We start from the raw sequence: 18,720 nt of genomic DNA on the forward strand, positions 1-18,720 counted from the left end.
CAAATCAATTGCCGTCAAATTTATAATTTCCATGACTTCCATGACCACCTTATCCTACTAGATGTTTTGATGGTACCTAAACTAGTGGCACCTTATGTGAACTACACAATATACCATGTGTGTTACTAGCACAAGCACTACTAGATGTTTTGATGGTACCTAAACTAGTGGCACCTTATGTGAACTACACAATATATCATGTGTGTTACTAGCACAAGCACTGGGTCCATCAGCTGGGCTCCACCGGAAGCTTAGTATAATCCATTCCGATGCAAGAAACAGAAGAGTAGAGGAGGTTCGAATATGAGACGTGAGGTTTACCAAACTACTTGGGAGTGAACTTATGACCAATAGACCACCACCACCACCACCTGTGGTACATGGACACCATTAAATCTATATGACTTTTTGTTTTATGGGTTTCTAATGATTGTATACTAAATGATGTTTCCTTTTATATGGTTAAAAATTCATGAATCCAGGGAGGAAAGATGAAAAACCAAATTCCATTCAATATAATAAATAAAAAAATTCTTAATATTTAAAAAAAACAAAAAAATCTGAATGTCTAAACATTTAAATGGTTCCGCCACTTCCACCCATATTCGGTTTCATTTGAACATATTATTAATGGAGAAAAGTTTGTTTTGACAACTGGCTATCTTAATCCTTATTCGTTGTTCCTTTTCAAGCTCCGAATGCAAGCGACGAAGAGGTATAAGGTACCAAAATGAAGGAAAGAAGAAAACGCTTTTATGCCATTACAGTTCCAATGAAGGTGAAGAATTGATTTTGTTTCTTGGGTTCTTATAGGAACGGTTATTCAGATGTTCCGATTTGATTCTCTGCTTTAAACGATAGGCTCTTGGGGTACTGTGAATCGATGTACACATTGTACAAGAGTACAGGAGACGGAAGAGAAGGAAGTCAGATCTCGATATATAATGTTGTTGACATGATGGAAAGCTTGGGTTCAATTCCTGTTCGGAAAAACGCCTCTGAGGAAGATAGATGACATTAGCCTTCTGGGTTGGCATGTTGTTGTTTTCTGGAGATGTTTAATAGGGAAATTGACGGATCAACTGAGGAACGTTTGTGTTGACTTGATAACTAATCGGCATGGTTGCTCTTGGTATTCCTTGTTGCCAAGCTGCGGCCGAGGATGTTGGTGGTCTCTATGCAGTCAGACCTGAACATCAAAATGACGTCCCGAAGACCCATTTTAAGAACAGGGTGCGTCTACTTTTATTTCATGTGTTCCATTGATAATCTTTCTTTAGCTTGTTTCTGTGGTTCTTGTATAATATATTGGAGATAGATAACATTTGGGGATTATTTGGTTTTTTTTTTGTTTGTCAACTTGCTATTGTGGTTCTTGTATAACTTTACTATTTCCACAGCCAGGGAAAACTCTTAGTGAAAGAAAATGGCAATCTGCATTCTCTCAAGATGGTCACTTGGATATGGAAAAAGTGCTTAGACGAATACAACGTGGGGTAAGCTCTTTCTCATTATTCTTGCACTTTGTTCTGGATCATTGGATGACAGAAATCATTCATCTAGATATTTTGTTAGTTGAATGGCTTGAAAGTTACCTTGACATGATTTTTCTGGTGAGTAAAATCACTACTACCGGACAGGACTCACCACATCAAAACCTGTTTGATGAATAACATCATAAGGAGCTTATATCCATTAATAATAACTTGCTAACCTTGCTCAATGATAGTTTTATAATGGATACTATACTGTCTAGATGATCTTGTACTCAAGATTGTATTGAGCTTGTTTTGAATTTGATAAGTGTGGTAGTGGTGGTTCACTTGATTTGAAGCTCATCTGTTTCTCTTCACTGGGATCCAAAAACACCTCGATGGTGGAACATTTGATTGTTATGGATTTGAATCATCCTTGAATATTAAGGGCATCATGTTGTCAGGAATTTTCTTGTAGTTCCACTTCATGCTTGGGTTTTTCCAATCATGTATTACTCCTCACAGAAAATGAAAATTTCAAAGATTTGAACGTTTGCTTCAACATTCTACTAAACTATGTTTATGGAAAGATGCTTCTACATTATTGATTTGAACCATTCCTGCAGGATGGGCACCACATTGTTAGAAGATTGCTCTTTTGCACATATCAGTTCAATCTTATCAACAAAGCTATCAGTACTTTAATATTAATCTGTTTTCTCTCCTTATTTCCTGATGTAACCAGCGTAGCTTCAAAAATACCTATTTTTACAGACTTTACTCATCTTACTATCATAATGAGCAGTTAAGTTAGTCACATGTTGTCAATTTAAGGCACAACCCTGTACATATTTTTCACTGTTGGGTGAATATGTAATTCTGTGCTTCTAGATGTATCATAATTTGCCTTATGTTATTGTATAAGGAATGGGGATGTGTCTTGATTTTTTTCATTATGTTCCAGTGAATCCTATGATAACCATATTGAAATGTAGGATTGGGGTATTCACCATGCTAAGAATTACTTACTTCCAAAAAGATATAGATGGAGAAATTTGAATGAGTTTCCACCTCTATCATTTGGAGCAATTTGGAGGGAATTTATTACAAATCAAATTAACAAGAAAATATTGGCCACTGGTCACAGATACCACTTTCTTGATTTTTAATGGAGTCTAATTTCTTGTTTCAACACCATATATTTTGTGAGATGGAACTTAAAGTAGAAACTTCTTTGCTATTCATCTCAGGGAATTCGTTCGTCAATTAGAGGGACAGTTTGGGAGTTTTTGTTGGGCTGCTATGATCCAAATAGCACATCTGAAGAACGAAATCAACTGAGGCAACGCCATAGGTAGCGATTTCGATCAATTTTAGTTTCAGAGATACTTATAGCTTGATAACAATTTTTTTCTTCCCATTGCTCTACCCAGATCTTCTTCGCATCTCTAAGAAGAGGTGGAAGTGTCATGTAACTTGAGCCATACAACCCCCCCTCCCCCATTTTTTCTATCTCATTTTGAAGTATCATGTAACTTGATCCATATGACTTCCTATTTTCTATCTCATTTTTATTGCATCCCACCTGGATGTTTTTGAAGAATGTTGATCATTTTTCTTTTGCGTGTTAAATGAAAGCATCATGTTTTCATGGCAGGGAGCAATATGAGATATGGAAATCTGAGTGCAAAAACATGGAACCAACCATTGGTAGTGGAAGGACTGTTACTACACCTGTCATCGCTGATGATGGGGTAACAATACAAGATCCTCCAACCTCTGACTTGAACAATGAGGGTCCAGTGACACCAACGCTTGATACATCTCCAAGGCACTGTAATAAAGTCAGCCCAACAGCTGTTGATTCTTTAGAAAAGAAAGTTTATCAGTGGAAACGTACTTTGCATCAAATTGGTATACTTTTGCTAATCTTTCAGTTACTGCACATGCGGTATTCTATTGTCAATTGTCATTTTCATAGGATCTTTCTCTATTACTTCATCTAATTTAAGATAAATTTGGGGAGTAGGTTTGGATGTGGTTCGCACAGATCGAGCACTCGTCTTTTACATGAATGAAGCTAACTTGGCAAGGCTCTGGGATATTCTTTGTGTTTATGCGTGGATAGACTATGATATTGGTTATTGTCAAGGTGAGTGTGCCATAGAATATTCCACTAATTTTTAATTATAATAGTTTTGATTTCAGCATTTAAATTGAATTTTTTCCCCTTGACCAGGAATGAGCGATTTATGCTCTCCCATGGTAATTCTTCATGAAAATGACGCAGATGCCTTTTGGTGCTTTGAACATCTTATGCGTAGAATGGTATTCTTCCCTCATGAACTCTATATCCTTTAGGATTATTTAGCTGAAAAGGCATGTATCATTCGGCAGATTACGTATGTGGTTTGATTGTCCCGAATGGTTATATATCCTTCTTGTGATTTGGGGAATGATGGCTTGTGCCATCTGAAACAGCCATGCAGTTTATTTGCTTTATTTGTAATAAAATAAGAGTGATTGCAAGTACAATACTGACCTTTGTTCGAGATAATAAGAGATAACATGATGTAACACGATAGAGAGAGTCCCCTTATTGTGGTTTGCTTATTGCTTTAGGTCTTCACTTATTAGTGTTCTAGCCTCAGTGAATTTCTTGTTAAGCTCTAGGCTTAACTAGGAAAGAATTAGGAGTCATATTCTTTCTGTAATCCTATTTTGGTTTATTGTAAATGTTTGTGGTGGGTGGTATGATAAACAATAGATTCGATCACCCAGCTTTATTCTCCAATTGTTCTCTCTTCTTCTTCCTCAATCTCTCTTTCTTCTTCTCTCTACCTAGTACTAGTTATAGATCTTGGGATTGTTTACATGGTATCAGAGCCATAAATGGTTGTTGGTTTGAGAGTCTACTTTAGTTTCCATCCTAATGAGTTTATCTTTTTGTTATCATCTGGGTTTGGCGGAGGTCTCAGCTTTTTGGAATGTTTACTGATGCAAGTTTCTCTTGCTACTGGATGGTCTTTTGAGGTCTTTCATGGTTGTACATATATATTGGGAATCTCGGCTTACATGAATGAAACTGCTGATCTCTGAGTGGTTGTTTAGCATGTTTGGCTTTTTAGGTCAGACTTCCAGGTTATCATTGGAGCAGTTCTCAGGTTTTGGTTAATGAAGTGCATGACCAAGCTCTAGTAATCCAGCACAGTCGTCGGTCTAGTGTTCATTTTGAATCTGTGATGTTATTAAGAGAATGGAGGCCAGAGAGAATACCTGGCGATCTCGCAAACATGCCATTGTATGTGCTGCGGTTTGTAGTTATTGAGAGTGATGTGCAAAGAGATCGTCAAGAGTCCTGAGTTCTCCTTGTCTATGGTGTTTGCTTTGTTATTCTCTCTTTGATCACTCTGTTATGGTTTCTTCTTGATTCTGCCTCTCTTTTTCATCGTTTTCCTGAGGTTCTTGATTCTCAGTGGGGTTGCTTTCAGTCTCTATTTTCTGTAATTCTTGATTCTTAGGTTCCCTGTTTCTGCATTCACTTTGACATTGTTGATGTAGCTGAGTTTTCTTGGTTCTCAGCTGTTCCTAATTCTGTGTTATTTGTGCAATTTCTTGAACACCATCTTTTATTGATATCTTTGCTGTTACCTTTTCTGGTTTACTGATATTGCTTGGAGTTTAGAAGTTGAAGATGGTGAGTTTGTTTAGTTTTTATTGCCATAGTTTTCATTTAGTTGGTTTTCACCCGAAAAAAAAAGTTTTTATTTTGTTGGTTGCTCACTTTCAAGAAGTTGAGAAGTAGTCACATTACCTAATTTGACTTGTTCTTTCCTCCTTTTTAGCTTTAACTTGTTTGATATTTAATATATGGGAATCTCATCCCTAATTATTACCCATACCTTCCAAGTTATTTACATGTTGCCATTAAAGGTTTTCTCATTTCAAGTTTACCCTTTGGTTTTGGTTTGTTTGTGAGGTTTCTCCAACTTACATTCATGCCATTCCCATTTCAGTTTTGTAATATTAAGAGATATGCCCATGCGTGTCCTTTATTTACCAATGTCCAACAACAACATCAACAATAAGCCTTGTCCCAACTAAATGGGGTCGGCTACATGGATTCAGGATTCTTACCTTTCAATTAGCTCTATTTGAGGCCATCCTAGACACAAGGCATAAGCTATGCATATCCTTTGTCACCACTTCTCCTAAGGTTCTCTTAGGTCTGCCCTTAGTTTTTCTAATTCCTTCAATCTAGATTGAATGAATCACTTCTTTGTACATGGGCATTTAAAGGCCTCTGATGAGCATGGCGTTGTCACTTCAGTCAACTTTCTTGTGGATCATTTATTGGAGCTAGGCCTAGTAACTTCTTGAAAATATCTGGTTTATTACGCTATTGCCATTATATCTTTAATTTGGGACCATTTACTAAGTTTGTAAACCCATGAGTTGTCAAAATGGGTTCGGAACCCAAGGATTTACGTTATTTGATACGTTTGGTTTAGACTCAAACAAGGATTGCGTTGGCATTGGTGGATTAATTACTAATTGGACCATTGGACCGCATTGGTTTGGGATTTTATATGTCATTGTGAGGGTTGATGGAACTGAAGACATATGGGGTTTTCTTTTGTGATTTTGTTTTTATTTGGGATAATTACTATTGCCCCCTCGTACTATTACTTAATTAGTAAAATGACCCTATTCTTTATGAAATTACTATGGCCCCCCTCAGTTCTAACGATGTTAAGAGACAGTTATAGTTGAATGTTTAATGTCTATTTTGCCCTTTTAGAATTGAGAAACCAAAAAACAATATTATCCTCATTTAGAAAAAAACTCTATGAAATACCAATTTTACACTTGTATTCTTATCATTTTGAATTCACACGAAAAAGAAAAAAATTTCTATCAATAATAAGAAGTTCCTAAATTTGACAATGTCAAATTAGAAAGTAAATAAATAAAACCAATTGGAAGTAAGAACTTTCTAAGATTTGATAATGTCAAATTAAAAAGTAAATAAATAAAAGATAAAATATAAGGAATTACCATTTTTTTTTATTTCCTTATATTATGAAAACGAGATCAAAGTTGTTACATCATCACTTAACTAACGGAACTTAACAGCAAGGGGGCATCTTACAGGAAAAGTCTAAGGTTGGATTAGTAATTTCAAAAAGTGTAGTGGATGAAGTAGTAATTAAGCAATAGTACATGGGGGCAATAGTAATTATCCCTATTATTTGTTAATAACGTGTAATGCTACACGTCAAGGGCAGATTGAATATGTCTACAATTCAGTGTCTATAGCAAGCAAAGCAATTTTTGTGAAATTTGTAATGAATATTGTACACTCAAGAGTGAGTCTGATTATTGATGGATGGCCTTCATGGGGATTGGCTTTTGTGCAGTCACTGGAGTTGCACTTTTATGGAATTTTTGTGTAGCCATGGGAGCTACACTTTTATGAAATTGTATAGCCATAGGAGTTGCACTTTTATGCAGACATTGGAGCTGTAATATTATGGACTTTTGTGTAGCCCTTAGGTTCTACGTTTGGTGGACTTTTATGTGGCCATTAGGTGCTACTTGATGGACTTTTATGTTGCTCTAGTGCTGCATTTTTTGACCACCACTGGGAAAGGAGTTTGGTGTCATCATTAGGTGCTGCATTTTATTGTATTTCTTGGGAAGGCATGGATTTATGAGAATTGATTGGAGTGTTGCTTGAAGCTTATTGGTGTGTGGTTGTTAAATGGTTAAGCGCTGCCTTTTAAGTTTATTCTTATTTGTCCAAGCTGAAGCTTTCCTTGTGTACACTCCACCTTGAGGGGGAGCAGGTGGAGATGGGGGATTCAATGGTGCTCTAGAAAGGAGAAGGATGCCTAGAAGATTGAAGAAAGTTAATGGTGGGATTGGCAGGAGAGGGTGTGAATGAAATTATGAGGTTGGTTCAGAAATTAGAAACTAACCAAGGCAGCAGCAGGTTGTTCGGTTGCAGGGATGAATCTTCTAATGGACTTAGAGCTTATAGAATACAAAGAAAAACAAATAAAGGGGACCTCCTATGCTTCTAGACACAAGGAGTTGGCAGAATCCACACCAGCTCCTTGTCCAAGGATCAAAGCCAAGGGATCAGTAGCAGCAGCAGCTTGACAGCAATAGTAATAGAAAAACATCGTGTCTGTACTGGCCTCTTTGAGTTGTAATTATAGATTGCAGTGAAAAGACAATAGCAGGGAATAAGAACTACAAGGTTTTGAAAATAGGCTTAATTGTTCTGAAACTTAAATATCAATAGTGACCTATTTCTGCAAGCTTGGAAATTTTTATTGTGCCAGGATGAACTGATTTTACTTTGCAGGCCAGGTGTCATTGCTGTGTCAATAGTCTATATGGACCATTTTCTCTTTTTTTGGTTGTACTTCTAATCTCTTATGTTTTGGTGATCTTGATTGACGTTTCTATTCATCTTAGCCTTGGAGTTCAAAGCTTGGTTCTCATTATACCAGTTTCAGATTCTAACAACAGATCCTTTTTTTTTTTTTTTTCAAAAGCCAAAATACAAAAAAACAAGAATATGTTGAGATCCATTATTTGCTCTTTCAACTGTATTTGCTAGTTGGGTTTATGTTTTTCTTTGGGCACATGCTTAAATTCCAGAGCTCATATGGTTTTTTCCTAAACAGCGGGGAAACTTCAAGACCTCAGCGACTTCCATTGGTGTTCAATCACAGTTGAGTACACTTGCCGAAATAATTAAAGTTGTGGATCCAAAACTTCACCAACACCTAGGTATGGGTTATTAACTACTTTGTAACCATATCTGGAGTTTTTTTTTAAAAAATTTTTAATATATTTTTTTTGCGCAAAAACCATATCTGGTTTTTCAATGGGTTATTTCTATGCCCCTTTTTATGTTGCATCAGTTTATACAGTTTACAGTATAACTTGCATACTTAAAACCAGTACTCATCATACCACTCTGAAGCAGTATCTGATAGAAAATGCCAAAAGATGAGATAAAAACTTACTTGTGAAGATGTCTCTACACTTTACTTAAAATACCGCACATGTTCTTGGCTTTCCTTGTGCTCAAAATTTAGTTCTAGTAAATGAATGGAATTGCAGGTAGAAATCTATTTTTCAGTTTTCATGATTTCCATTTCAGGCATTTTACTTCTGTAACCGATTACTATGCTATATTTCCATCTCATTGTGTTGTGTAGTTCAATAACCATCTCCTTATCTAACTAAATCGAGTTGGCTACATGGATCCAAAATATGCTAAGATATCATGTGTAGTTAAAATTTAAAAATAGAAATTGATGCTTGTTGTTGAAGTCTTATGTTTATTATTTTGGAACAATTTAGAATTTATCTATTTATACGGCAATAAACAGGGTGGGTTACAAAATTTTCCCAGATTACGTGTCACTGTTTGAAATTTCTTGTTCTTGATATGGTGCTTTCTCATGGATGATGGTGAATCAAGATAGTAAAACATGAGATGTTCTTATAATCAAAACAAGAAAAGCAGGAGTGTGGGTGGTTGATGCACTTTGGCTGAATTTAAAACCAGCCACTCAGGTGTAGTCATCATAGAAAGGCTGGTTAGATATGTTCTACAAGGTTAGTGTCCTTGGGTAGGTTACTATGCCAACACGGGAAGAAGTGTAGCAATGAGTGATATAAATTTTTGCTACTGGGCAGCATCAAGACAAGAAAAACAAAGGAGGCAGGACATGGCGGCATTGATGCTAAGGTGGGTGAGAACATTCAAATCTATAATGGAATTTATACTTAAACTGCTAAATGATAGAATCAAGAATCAAATTCAATGCAATCAATCTAAACAGTGAAATGTTCCTTGACTACCATGATTGGGATCTAGGTCATCAAAGTAGCCAAGCTAATAATAGTACAAATAGAGATTTCTAAATGATGTAATTAAGGCCCAGAAGTGTATTAGGGACCCAACAATACCTTTAAGATATGTGTAAAGCAGGGAAATGTAAGGGGCAAAGGCAGCAATTATGAAGGTTTTTTTAGCACTGCTGTTATAACCCTAACTGTGAGCTGTGAGAGTTTAATATGAGCAGGAAATAAAACAAAGATTGATTTGCAGAAGTCTGAAACCATCAAGGGTTCATGTTAGTCAACTATCAGCAGGGAAAGAAAAAGGGAAAACTGTGGAAAGTGTACTACTAAAAACCCCGAAATAGGTGAGGAAAAAGAATTCTGGGGAATAAAGTAGCGGTGAGGAAAAAGGAGAAGAGGATATAGGAATAACTGTTCTTTTTTTTTTTTTGGGGGGGGGGGGGGGGGGGGGGGGGGGGAAGTGAGGGGGTGAATTACTTGCACAAGAGAGAGAGGGAGGAAGGGAGGGCGAGAGAAAGAGAGAGGAGGGAGGGAGGTAGAGAGGAAAAGTACATTTAAGTAAAAATAACCCATGGGTTGACTATGGTCTGGGGATGATACTAAAATTCAAACAAATTTGGTCTCCCCACAAGGCAAAGACTGCTTGCATGATATGCATGCTGTTCATATGATTAACCATTTGGAGGGTTGGTGTGACCATTACAACTAACCAGAACCACCAGGCAATGTGAATCTCGCTCTATCAGGAACAATTGGGACCTTGACTAAGACCCTCACGGGCTGTCCTCTCTACCGTACAAAACCCAAACAAACCCAATCACAACCAAACTAAACCAATTAGGCCACACTAAGTAAGACCCCCAATTGAACTAGTTATGATCTCCATTGATCTGTGCAAGAAATATGCTTGAACTCCATCTATCCAAGTAGAGATCTATAGAACCAGTAAGCGGAATAGGAAGAAAGGCTTGAAAAATGGGTTGTACTCGTCAGAGTTCATATTGGTGTTTCAGTAGCTGTATCATGCTTCACCTGATAAGCCCCTTGTATCATGAGTCTACACTCGTAAGCATGGCAAGGGGATCCACAAGATATAATCAAGAAGGGAAGGAAATGGTTGTGAGATCTTCAGATTCAAATTGCATTCAGATTGCCTTATAAGCTGAGATTTGGGGAGATTCTATGGTGGGATATTGTAGGCAAGAAATTACTATTAATATTGGGAAGGTAGAGTAGGTTTGCAAGCTTTTGAGTTATCAGGGAAATAAGGGAGAGGGCGATTGCTCTCGGGTAGCCGTAGGTACACCCACTACTGGTCGTGTGTTTTGTTTTGCTTCAGCATTTAATCAAAGTTCATTATTATTATTACTTCTTTGTGTCGTTCTTCCATTGATTAAGTCACTCCATTCGGGTACTTAACAAATTGGTATCAGAGCCAAATGACTCCAGGGGTAGTGGTAAAAAGTAGAATGGAACAAAGGGTAGAGGAATTAGAAACCATTGTTAAAGAGATTCAAGGTCAGATAGGAGCTTTAGCATATCAGATTGAAAAAGGGGAACAGGCCAATGACGAATTCAGAGATGAATTGAGACTCATGCTCTCAAAAGGTAAATCAGCCGATGTCCTAACAGCGGAATTAACTGAAGAAACACCAGATCATGGTGAGAGAATGGGAGAAACCGAAAAATCAAAGGAATTCTTTCCTAGGCATCTTGACATGCCAATTTTTATGGGAGAGGATTCTATGGGATGGATCGCGTGGGCAAAAAGATATTTTGACCTGCACAAATTAAGCGATGGAGCGAAACTTCGTACCGCAACCTTGTGCTTTGAAGGAGTTGCATTAGGGTGGATACGTTTTCGCGAGTTGTACCAACCATTACTATCTTGGAGGAGTTTGAAAGAAGCGCTGATTCAGCGTTTTAGTTCGGCACAGATGAAGACTCCTCAAGAAGCGTTGATCACCCACAAACAAGATGGGTCATTCGCAGCTTACAGAGACGGATTCGAGGCGCTTACAGCGGCTGCCGGTGCTGTAGAAGAAGAATGGCTAAAAGGCGTGCTTTTGGCAGGGTTAAATGAGGATGTGAGAGCTGAAGTGAGGATATTTGGACCCACTACGTTGGGCCAAATAATGGATCTGGCCCAAGCAGTAGAGGCCAAGAACTTGGCTGGAAAATTTAATAAGAAATCTACTTGGGCCCAGCCCACTCCAACAGCCCATAACTCAACCCAACGTTATATTAACTTGGGTCCAACCAACTCAAATTCTAAAGCAACCAGCTTGAACCAAGGACTCTCCACCCCGGTTCGACCAACCCAAAAGCTTGACCCGTCATCTTCTTCCTCTCTAAATCGATCTGCAACTTCATCAAAGACAGGAGCAGTCGGTCGTTCACGGTGGTTCTCCCAAGATGAAATCAAGGACAAAATGGACAAGGGTGTTTGCTTTCGATGCAATGCACCTTATACCAGAGGTCATTGATGTCCTCTGAAGTAACTGAGGTTACTGCTACTTCACGATACCGAGGAACAGGATGTCACAGGTATGGCAGAAATGACCGACGGGTGCAACGGAGTTGACGAAATCAACCCTGTGATCGAGACAGAGCTTTCCCACACCTCTCTGGTAGGAATCGACTCACCACACACGTTGAAGTTGAAAGGGCAGATTCACGGCTACGACGTCGTTGTGTTGGTTGACTGTGGTGCAACGCATAATTTCGTTGCGCAGGAGCTTGTGGAGCCTTTAGGGCTGGAAGTACACAAGAAGGACTTTCAAGTAACTTTGGGAGATGGCACGATTCATAAAGGGACGGGAATGTGTCGAAATCTTATGATCAACATGGGCGGTGAGATTTTCGTATAGAACTTTTACCCATTCCATTTGGGTAGTATTGACGCTATCTTAGGTGTCGAATGGCAATAGACATTAGGGGAGGTGAGAAGCAATTGGCGGTCACGAACCATGAATTTTGAGTGGCAAAGACGACCGGTAAAATTGTGTGGAGATCCAACTTTATTGAGACAGGAGACAACAATGAAAAATGTGTTGCAGTTTGTACGGGCAGGTGGCGATGGATACTGGCTACAACCTCAAACCACAGAGAAGGAAGCTAGGGAAGGACAGGCGAATGCGGCTGTATCACATCTGTTAGAAGAGTTCGTACAACTATTTGAAGAACCCACGGGGTTGCCACCTCGGAGACCACAGGACCACAGGATACAGTTAGCCAACGGAAGTACACCGCCTAACATTCGGCCTTATCGCTACCCACACTCACAGAAGAACGAGATCGAGAGGTTAATACAGGAAATGTTGACTGCAGGAATAATACGGCCTAGTGTGAGTCCCTACTCTAGTCCGATTTTGCTCGTAAGGAAAAAGGATGAAGGATGGAGATTCTGCGTGGATTATTGGGCCTTAAATACCCTTACCGTCCCTGACAAATTCCCTATTCTAGCAATCGACGAGTTGTTGGATGAGTTGGGAGGGGCCACGATATTCACCAAGCTTGATTTAAAATTCGGATATCATTAGATCAGAATGGCGGAGGAGGATGAAGAAAAGACAACTTTTCGGACCCATAATGGGCATTATGAGTTCCTCGTAATGCCATTCGGGCTTTGAAATGCTCCAGCCACTTTGTGAACATTTACGAAAATTTATTCTAGTGTTTTTTGATGATATTCTAGTGTATAGCAGGACCATGAGGGAGCATGTGGGTCACTTATGAACTACTTTTGAGTTGCTCACACAACACAACCTTGTAGTGAACAAAAAAAAATGCATGTTTGGAGTTGCTACACTAGAGTATTTAGGGCACATTATCTCCAAAGACGGAGTCGCAGTAGATCCCCGAAAAATCCAGAGTATGGAGGAGTGGCCCCAGCCAAAGAACCTTAAGGCCCTACGGGGATTTCTGGGGTTAACCGGATACTACCGCATATTTGCCAAGGATTATGGAAAGATCGCTGCCCCACTCACTAACCTGTTGAAGAAAGACGCCTTCCAGTGGAGTGAAGCAACCACAAATGCGTTTAACGCTTTGAAGACAGCCATGACTACAGTTCCTGTGTTAGTTATGCCTGATTTCACAAAGGAGTTTGTTGTAGAAACTAATGCTTTCGGATTTGGGTTAGGCGCGGTTCTAATGCAAGACGGCCACCCGATTGCTTACTGGAGTCGGGTGTTATCTTCTCGCGCACAGACCAAGTCCATGTATGAGAAAGAATTAATGGCAATAGTGCTGGCTGTCCAGAAATGGCGACACTACTTGATGGGGAGACATTTCAAAGTGCGGACTGATAAAGAAAGTCTGAAATATTTGTTGGAACAACGTTTTATGGCGACGGATCAACAAAAATGGGTTATGAAGCTGTTGGGATTTGATTTTGAAATTCTTTATCGACCTGGTAGTGAGAATAGAGTGGCTGATGCTCTCTCGCACCAAACGGATGGCGTCATGCAGCTCTTATCTATATCCGCAGCAATATGGCCAGAGAGCGACGGGTTAAATGAGGAAGTCCAAGCTTCCGATCGTTATCGGAAGATTGTTCAGGCTTTGCTGAAGGGCTCTCAGGACCACCCCTCCTACCAGCTTACGCATGGGACTCTTCTTTATAAGAACAGGTTGGTCATCCCTGAGGGATCACCACTGATTCCCAAGCTGTTGTTAGAATATCATTCCACACCAATTGGGGGGCATTCAGGGTTCTTGAGAACCTACAAATGCTTGGCGGCGGTGGTATATTGGGTGGGAATGAAAACAGCTGTCCGGGATTTTGTGGCTAGTTGTGATGATTGTCAGCATAGTAAATATCAAGCCATGAAACCCGTTGGTCTCCTTCAACCTCTACCAATTCCGGACTGCATTTGGGAAGATATCAACATGGATTTTATTGGTGGGTTACCCAGAACCAAGGGTGGAGATACGGTGCTTGTCGTAGTTGACCGTCTTTCCAAGTACGCTCATTTTATTGCTCTTTCACACCCTTACTCCTCCAAGGATGTGGCTACCTTATTCAGTAAGGAGGTTATCATATTGCATGGGCTCCCTCGATCCATTGTCTCTGACCGGGATTGCGTTTTCCTTAGTAATTTTTGGATGGAGCTCTTCAAGTTAGCAGGCACCAACCTGAAGTTCAGTAGTGCCTACCATCCTCAAACGGATGGTCAAACGGAGGTGGTAAATTGCAGCCTTGAGGTTTACCTACGATGCTTCTGTGCTTGCCAACCGAAGGATTGGATTAATTGGCTATCGTGGGCGGAGTATTGGTACAACACGACATTTCATTCAGCCACTAAAATGACTCCTTTCCAGGTTGTGTACGGCCGTGCCCCACCTTCCCTTTTACGTTGGTATGATGGTCGTTCTAAAGTTGATGAGGTTGATGTGTTCCTTCAAAAGCGGAATCGAGTGTTGGATGACCTCAAATCAAACCTACGGGTGGCCTAAGATCGAATGCGCACTTCAGCAGATTCCAAGCGTAGGGAGGTGCATTATCAAGTGGGGGATGAGGTTTTCCTTAAGCTCCAGCCTTATCGCTTCCAAAAACTTGCCAAACGGCCCAACTAAAAACTTAGCCATCGCTTCTACGGGCCGTACCAGATCATTGAGCAAGTAGGACCAGCCGCCTATTGACTACGATTACCTACTGATTCAAGGATCCATCCGGTGTTTCACATTTCACAGTTGAAGCAAGCACTTAGGCCGCATATTACTCCACAGCCACTTCCATCGTGTTTGCAAGGAAACGGAGAGTTGCAGCTCACACCAAAATCCTTGATCAGCATTCGTTTCTCTAGTCACGGGGTGCTGGAGGTTCTGATTCAGTGGAAAGGACTGCCTCCTTGTGAAAATACTTGGGAAACTTTTGATGAGATGCAGTACCAATTTCCCGACTTTCACCTTGAGGACAAGGTGAAACTGTTGGAGGGGAGTATTGATAAGCCCCTTGTATCACGAGTCTACACTCATAAGTGTGGCAAGGGGACCCACAAGATATAATCAAGAAGGGAAGGAAATGGTTGTGAGATCTTCAGATTCAGATTGCATTCAGATTGCCTTATAGGCTGAGATTTGGGGTGATTCTATTAGATTTGGGGAAATTCTATGGTGGGATATTGTAGGCAAGAAATTACTATTAATATTGGGAAGGTAGAGTAGGTTTGCAAGCTTTTGAGTTATCAGGGAAATAAGGGAGAGGGCGATTGCTGTACACCTACTGCTGGTAGTGTGTTCTGTTTTGCTTCAGCATTTAATCAAAGTTCATTATTATTATTACTTCTTTGTGTTGTTCTTCCATTGATTAAGTCACTCCATTCGGGTACTTAACAGCACCTTTGATATACTTTCAACTATCAACGCATAGCTGATGTCCTCATAGAAAAAGAAAGTGGCACTGGAAGTAAAAAAAATGTGTATTTTCAAAGAAAGTGACATTAGCATAAGGGTGTCGATTTTGTAAGGTAGCGGTACTTGGTACTGTATCAAATATGTTTTCCTTATACCATTACCTAACTGAATACCAAGCGGTAAGGTATGTCATACCAGTGCTTATTCAGTATGGTATTGGTATGGCCTAATGAATTTTGTGAAACCCACCAAATAAAGATATTGATCCTGTTGGGTTTCTGATGCATTGGAGTTGTGTTGAAGGTGATAGGAGGTCTATCAGATTACTATTGGTACTTTTATGCCTTATACTGCAACTAATTTGATATGGTTAAGTCTCTCCTTCAAAAGCTTGACTTGCCCATTGGTATGTTTTGTGATAGGAAGCTGTCTATATTGTCATAAGGTACAAGCGCATCGAATTTGATTGACATTTTGTTAGGGATGCTACAATGAAAAAATTTATTATTACTTTCTTTGTTAGTCCAGAAAGTCAACTGGGTAATATATTTTCACCAGTCCTTTCACCCCTTTTTCCTTGAAGGGTGTTAAACCTGAAAATGGGTGATATTTGTGCTCCAGCTTCAGCAGCATTGAATTTATTGGTTGATGTTTATAATATGTGGTGCTGTCTTAGCTGTTAAGCATTACTGATCAGTGGTGACTCTTCTTTGTCGATGATACTAAAATTAACACCTATGCTTGCAGTAGACATGCATGAAATCTGTGAGTTAGGTTTATTACTGTTTTCCTCTCTCTTCTTCTTCTTCTTCTTCACTGTTCTCTCCACAGGTACTGTTCTATCCTACTGGTATTGTCACAGGTGTCAGCACATGAATGACCAATTTAAACGTTAAAGACTTGAGTAGCTGTCATTTGTGAGCCCTTTTTCTTTTTGGCAGGGGCTCATACCATGCCAAAACACATTAAATTCCAATATCCCTTGGATTACTTGGCTCCTTTCTTCCTTTCTCTTGTTGTTTGAAGATGTCCAGTGTGTAAATTATGAATTCAATCTTTTCATGAAGAGTTTCTAAAATAGCCAAAACTGGTAGATGGCCTGTGTTTGCAGGCTGCCAGGGGGTGGATCAAAAATGGTCCTAATCTTTGGCAGTTCTTTTATATTCCTTGTCTCTTTGTCTTTTCTCTTGTCATTTGACAATGTCCAGCATGTAGATTATGAATTCTTACTTTACATGGAGAAAGTTTCTAAAATAGCCAAAACCTGGTGGATGGCCTCTGTTTAAGTCTATAAATCTTAACATTTTATCGATGGCTTTAACCATTAGTTGTATGAAAGATTTGATTCACAAAATGTATCACTGTTTGATAACAAACACAATTCCTCAGCCAGTTTCAAAATCTATGTTCTTCATCACATTTATTGAAACAAGACTGACCACCATGTCAGCATGCATGAAGTGCTGACTGACAAGCTGATAGGGATGTTTTGGTGGCAGAGAACGTAGATGGAGGGGAATATTTGTTTGCATTCCGCATGCTGATGGTACTTTTTCGTAGAGAGTTATCATTTGTGGATGCAATGTACCTTTGGGAGGTAAGGTAAAGTACAAGATGATGCTTTGTCATGTGGATTCTCTTCTGTTTTGATGCCTTTGTTGGACCTTATGTTGTTTGATGGTTGAAGATTTCATCTTTTCTATCTCCTCTTACAAATCTCCATTTCGTTTTCAAGGTGGTAGCTTTTCTCATTGTCTTATACAGCACTTGTTTCCTCAGTGGTTACATTGCAGTCTTTGCCAATGGGTCTAGATATTCCACTGTTCTTTTGTGACTGGAAGATAATTCAGAGTTATAAATATTGATTTCAGTTGATGTGGGCCATGGAGTACAACCCCAACCTCTTCTCACAATATGAGGACCCAAGTGCAGCTACGGATAAGAGTGCTGCCTCTAAGGGAGATGACAAGTTTCTGAAGCAACTTGGCAAATTTGAGAGGAAAAATATAGAGAGTGGTTCACTTGGCCAACATAATGCTTTTTCTATTTTCCTAATGGCGGGTGTTCTGGAGGCCAAGAATAAGCGGCTGTTGAGAGAGGTTCACGGTATGGATGATATTGTTAAGGTCGGTCTCTCTCTCTCTCTCTCGTGTGTGTGCATATAGATGTAAATGAACGGATAACACACTAGTGGATGTGCTTGTCTATTTTATCTTACCTTGTGTCTATCTTATCAGATCATGAATGATCTTACTGGAAAATTGGATGCAAAAAAGGCATGTACTGAAGCGTTGAAGGTTCACAAAAAGTACTTGAGCAGGGTAAGTTCCATCCATTTGATTTTTTCTTAACTTTAGTCTCACTCAGTTGAGAAGTACTTTCTACTATCTTATTTTATTTAGGCAGGATTTTACAAATCCAATTGTGAGTGTATTGTTGTATGCAGACTAAGAAATCATAGGTTGTGCTTGGACCAATGGAGGCATCTGTTCATTTCAGGACCTCGATCCCGACTTGCTGATGTGTCCTGCCCACTCTCCCACAAAACAAAGTGGGGAAGAAAGATAAAAGTATCCAATACACCTCATCAAAGTTTTCTTGCTCTCTTGCTTGTAAAGGATTCATCATTTTGTTCATTTTTTTTGAATCTTTGATAAACTGGTTTCTCCATTTTTTTTCCGAATCTGTTGGATATTTTGTTAGGCGGCATCTGTGTGAAGTTGGAAGTAAATCGGAGTGAGTATGGTTTTGGAAACCAACAAAGAAAAAGAACAGAAAGTATATCAATGTGAACTGTTGGTGGCTTTGTTCTGAGTAGCTCATAAGAAAAGATGAACTCACTGAGATGTTATATTTTCTGTGAACTAGAGTGATTGATTCTTATCTTTGTTGGTAGGATCACTGAGATGTCCTTTTTTACTCTTAACACAATCATGGATGCTCACCCAACTGCACCTGTCTCTAGTCAGGATATTTAATATGTTGATGGTAGTTA

The 18,720-nt window shown here is 39.3% G+C and overlaps 1 protein-coding gene across 1 annotated transcript; it reads left to right on the forward strand.

Moving 5' to 3' along the window:
- Nucleotides 1-631: 631 nt before the first annotated feature.
- LOC149022517 (rab GTPase-activating protein 22-like) lies at nt 632-18,362 on the forward strand. The gene is made up of 11 exons (XM_089150584.1): nt 632-1,233; nt 1,401-1,496; nt 2,726-2,829; nt 3,133-3,389; nt 3,505-3,627; nt 3,715-3,803; nt 8,174-8,279; nt 17,225-17,322; nt 17,597-17,851; nt 17,963-18,046; nt 18,172-18,362. Exons 1-11 carry the CDS (start codon nt 1,120-1,122, stop codon nt 18,184-18,186), a joined length of 1,341 nt encoding a protein of 446 aa, XP_089006710.1. The 5' UTR covers nt 632-1,119; the 3' UTR covers nt 18,187-18,362.
- Nucleotides 18,363-18,720: the final 358 nt, after the last annotated feature.

This window comes from Hakea prostrata, chromosome 3, assembly GCF_041222555.1.
Source record: "Hakea prostrata isolate BN-2017 chromosome 3, UWA_Hpros_2, whole genome shotgun sequence".
Lineage (NCBI taxonomy): Eukaryota > Viridiplantae > Streptophyta > Magnoliopsida > Proteales > Proteaceae > Hakea > Hakea prostrata.

Excerpts from the sequence above, each read along its gene's own strand:
- LOC149022517 (XM_089150584.1), top strand. The coding sequence starts at position 1,120 with ATGGTTGCTCTTGGTATTCCTTGTTGCCAAGCTGCGGCCGAGGATGTT. Across the intron at positions 1,497-2,725 it reads TTAGACGAATACAACGTGGG|GGAATTCGTTCGTCAATTAG; the intron begins GTAAGCTCTTTC and ends TATTCATCTCAG. Across the intron at positions 8,280-17,224 it reads AAAACTTCACCAACACCTAG|AGAACGTAGATGGAGGGGAA; the intron begins GTATGGGTTATT and ends TTTTGGTGGCAG.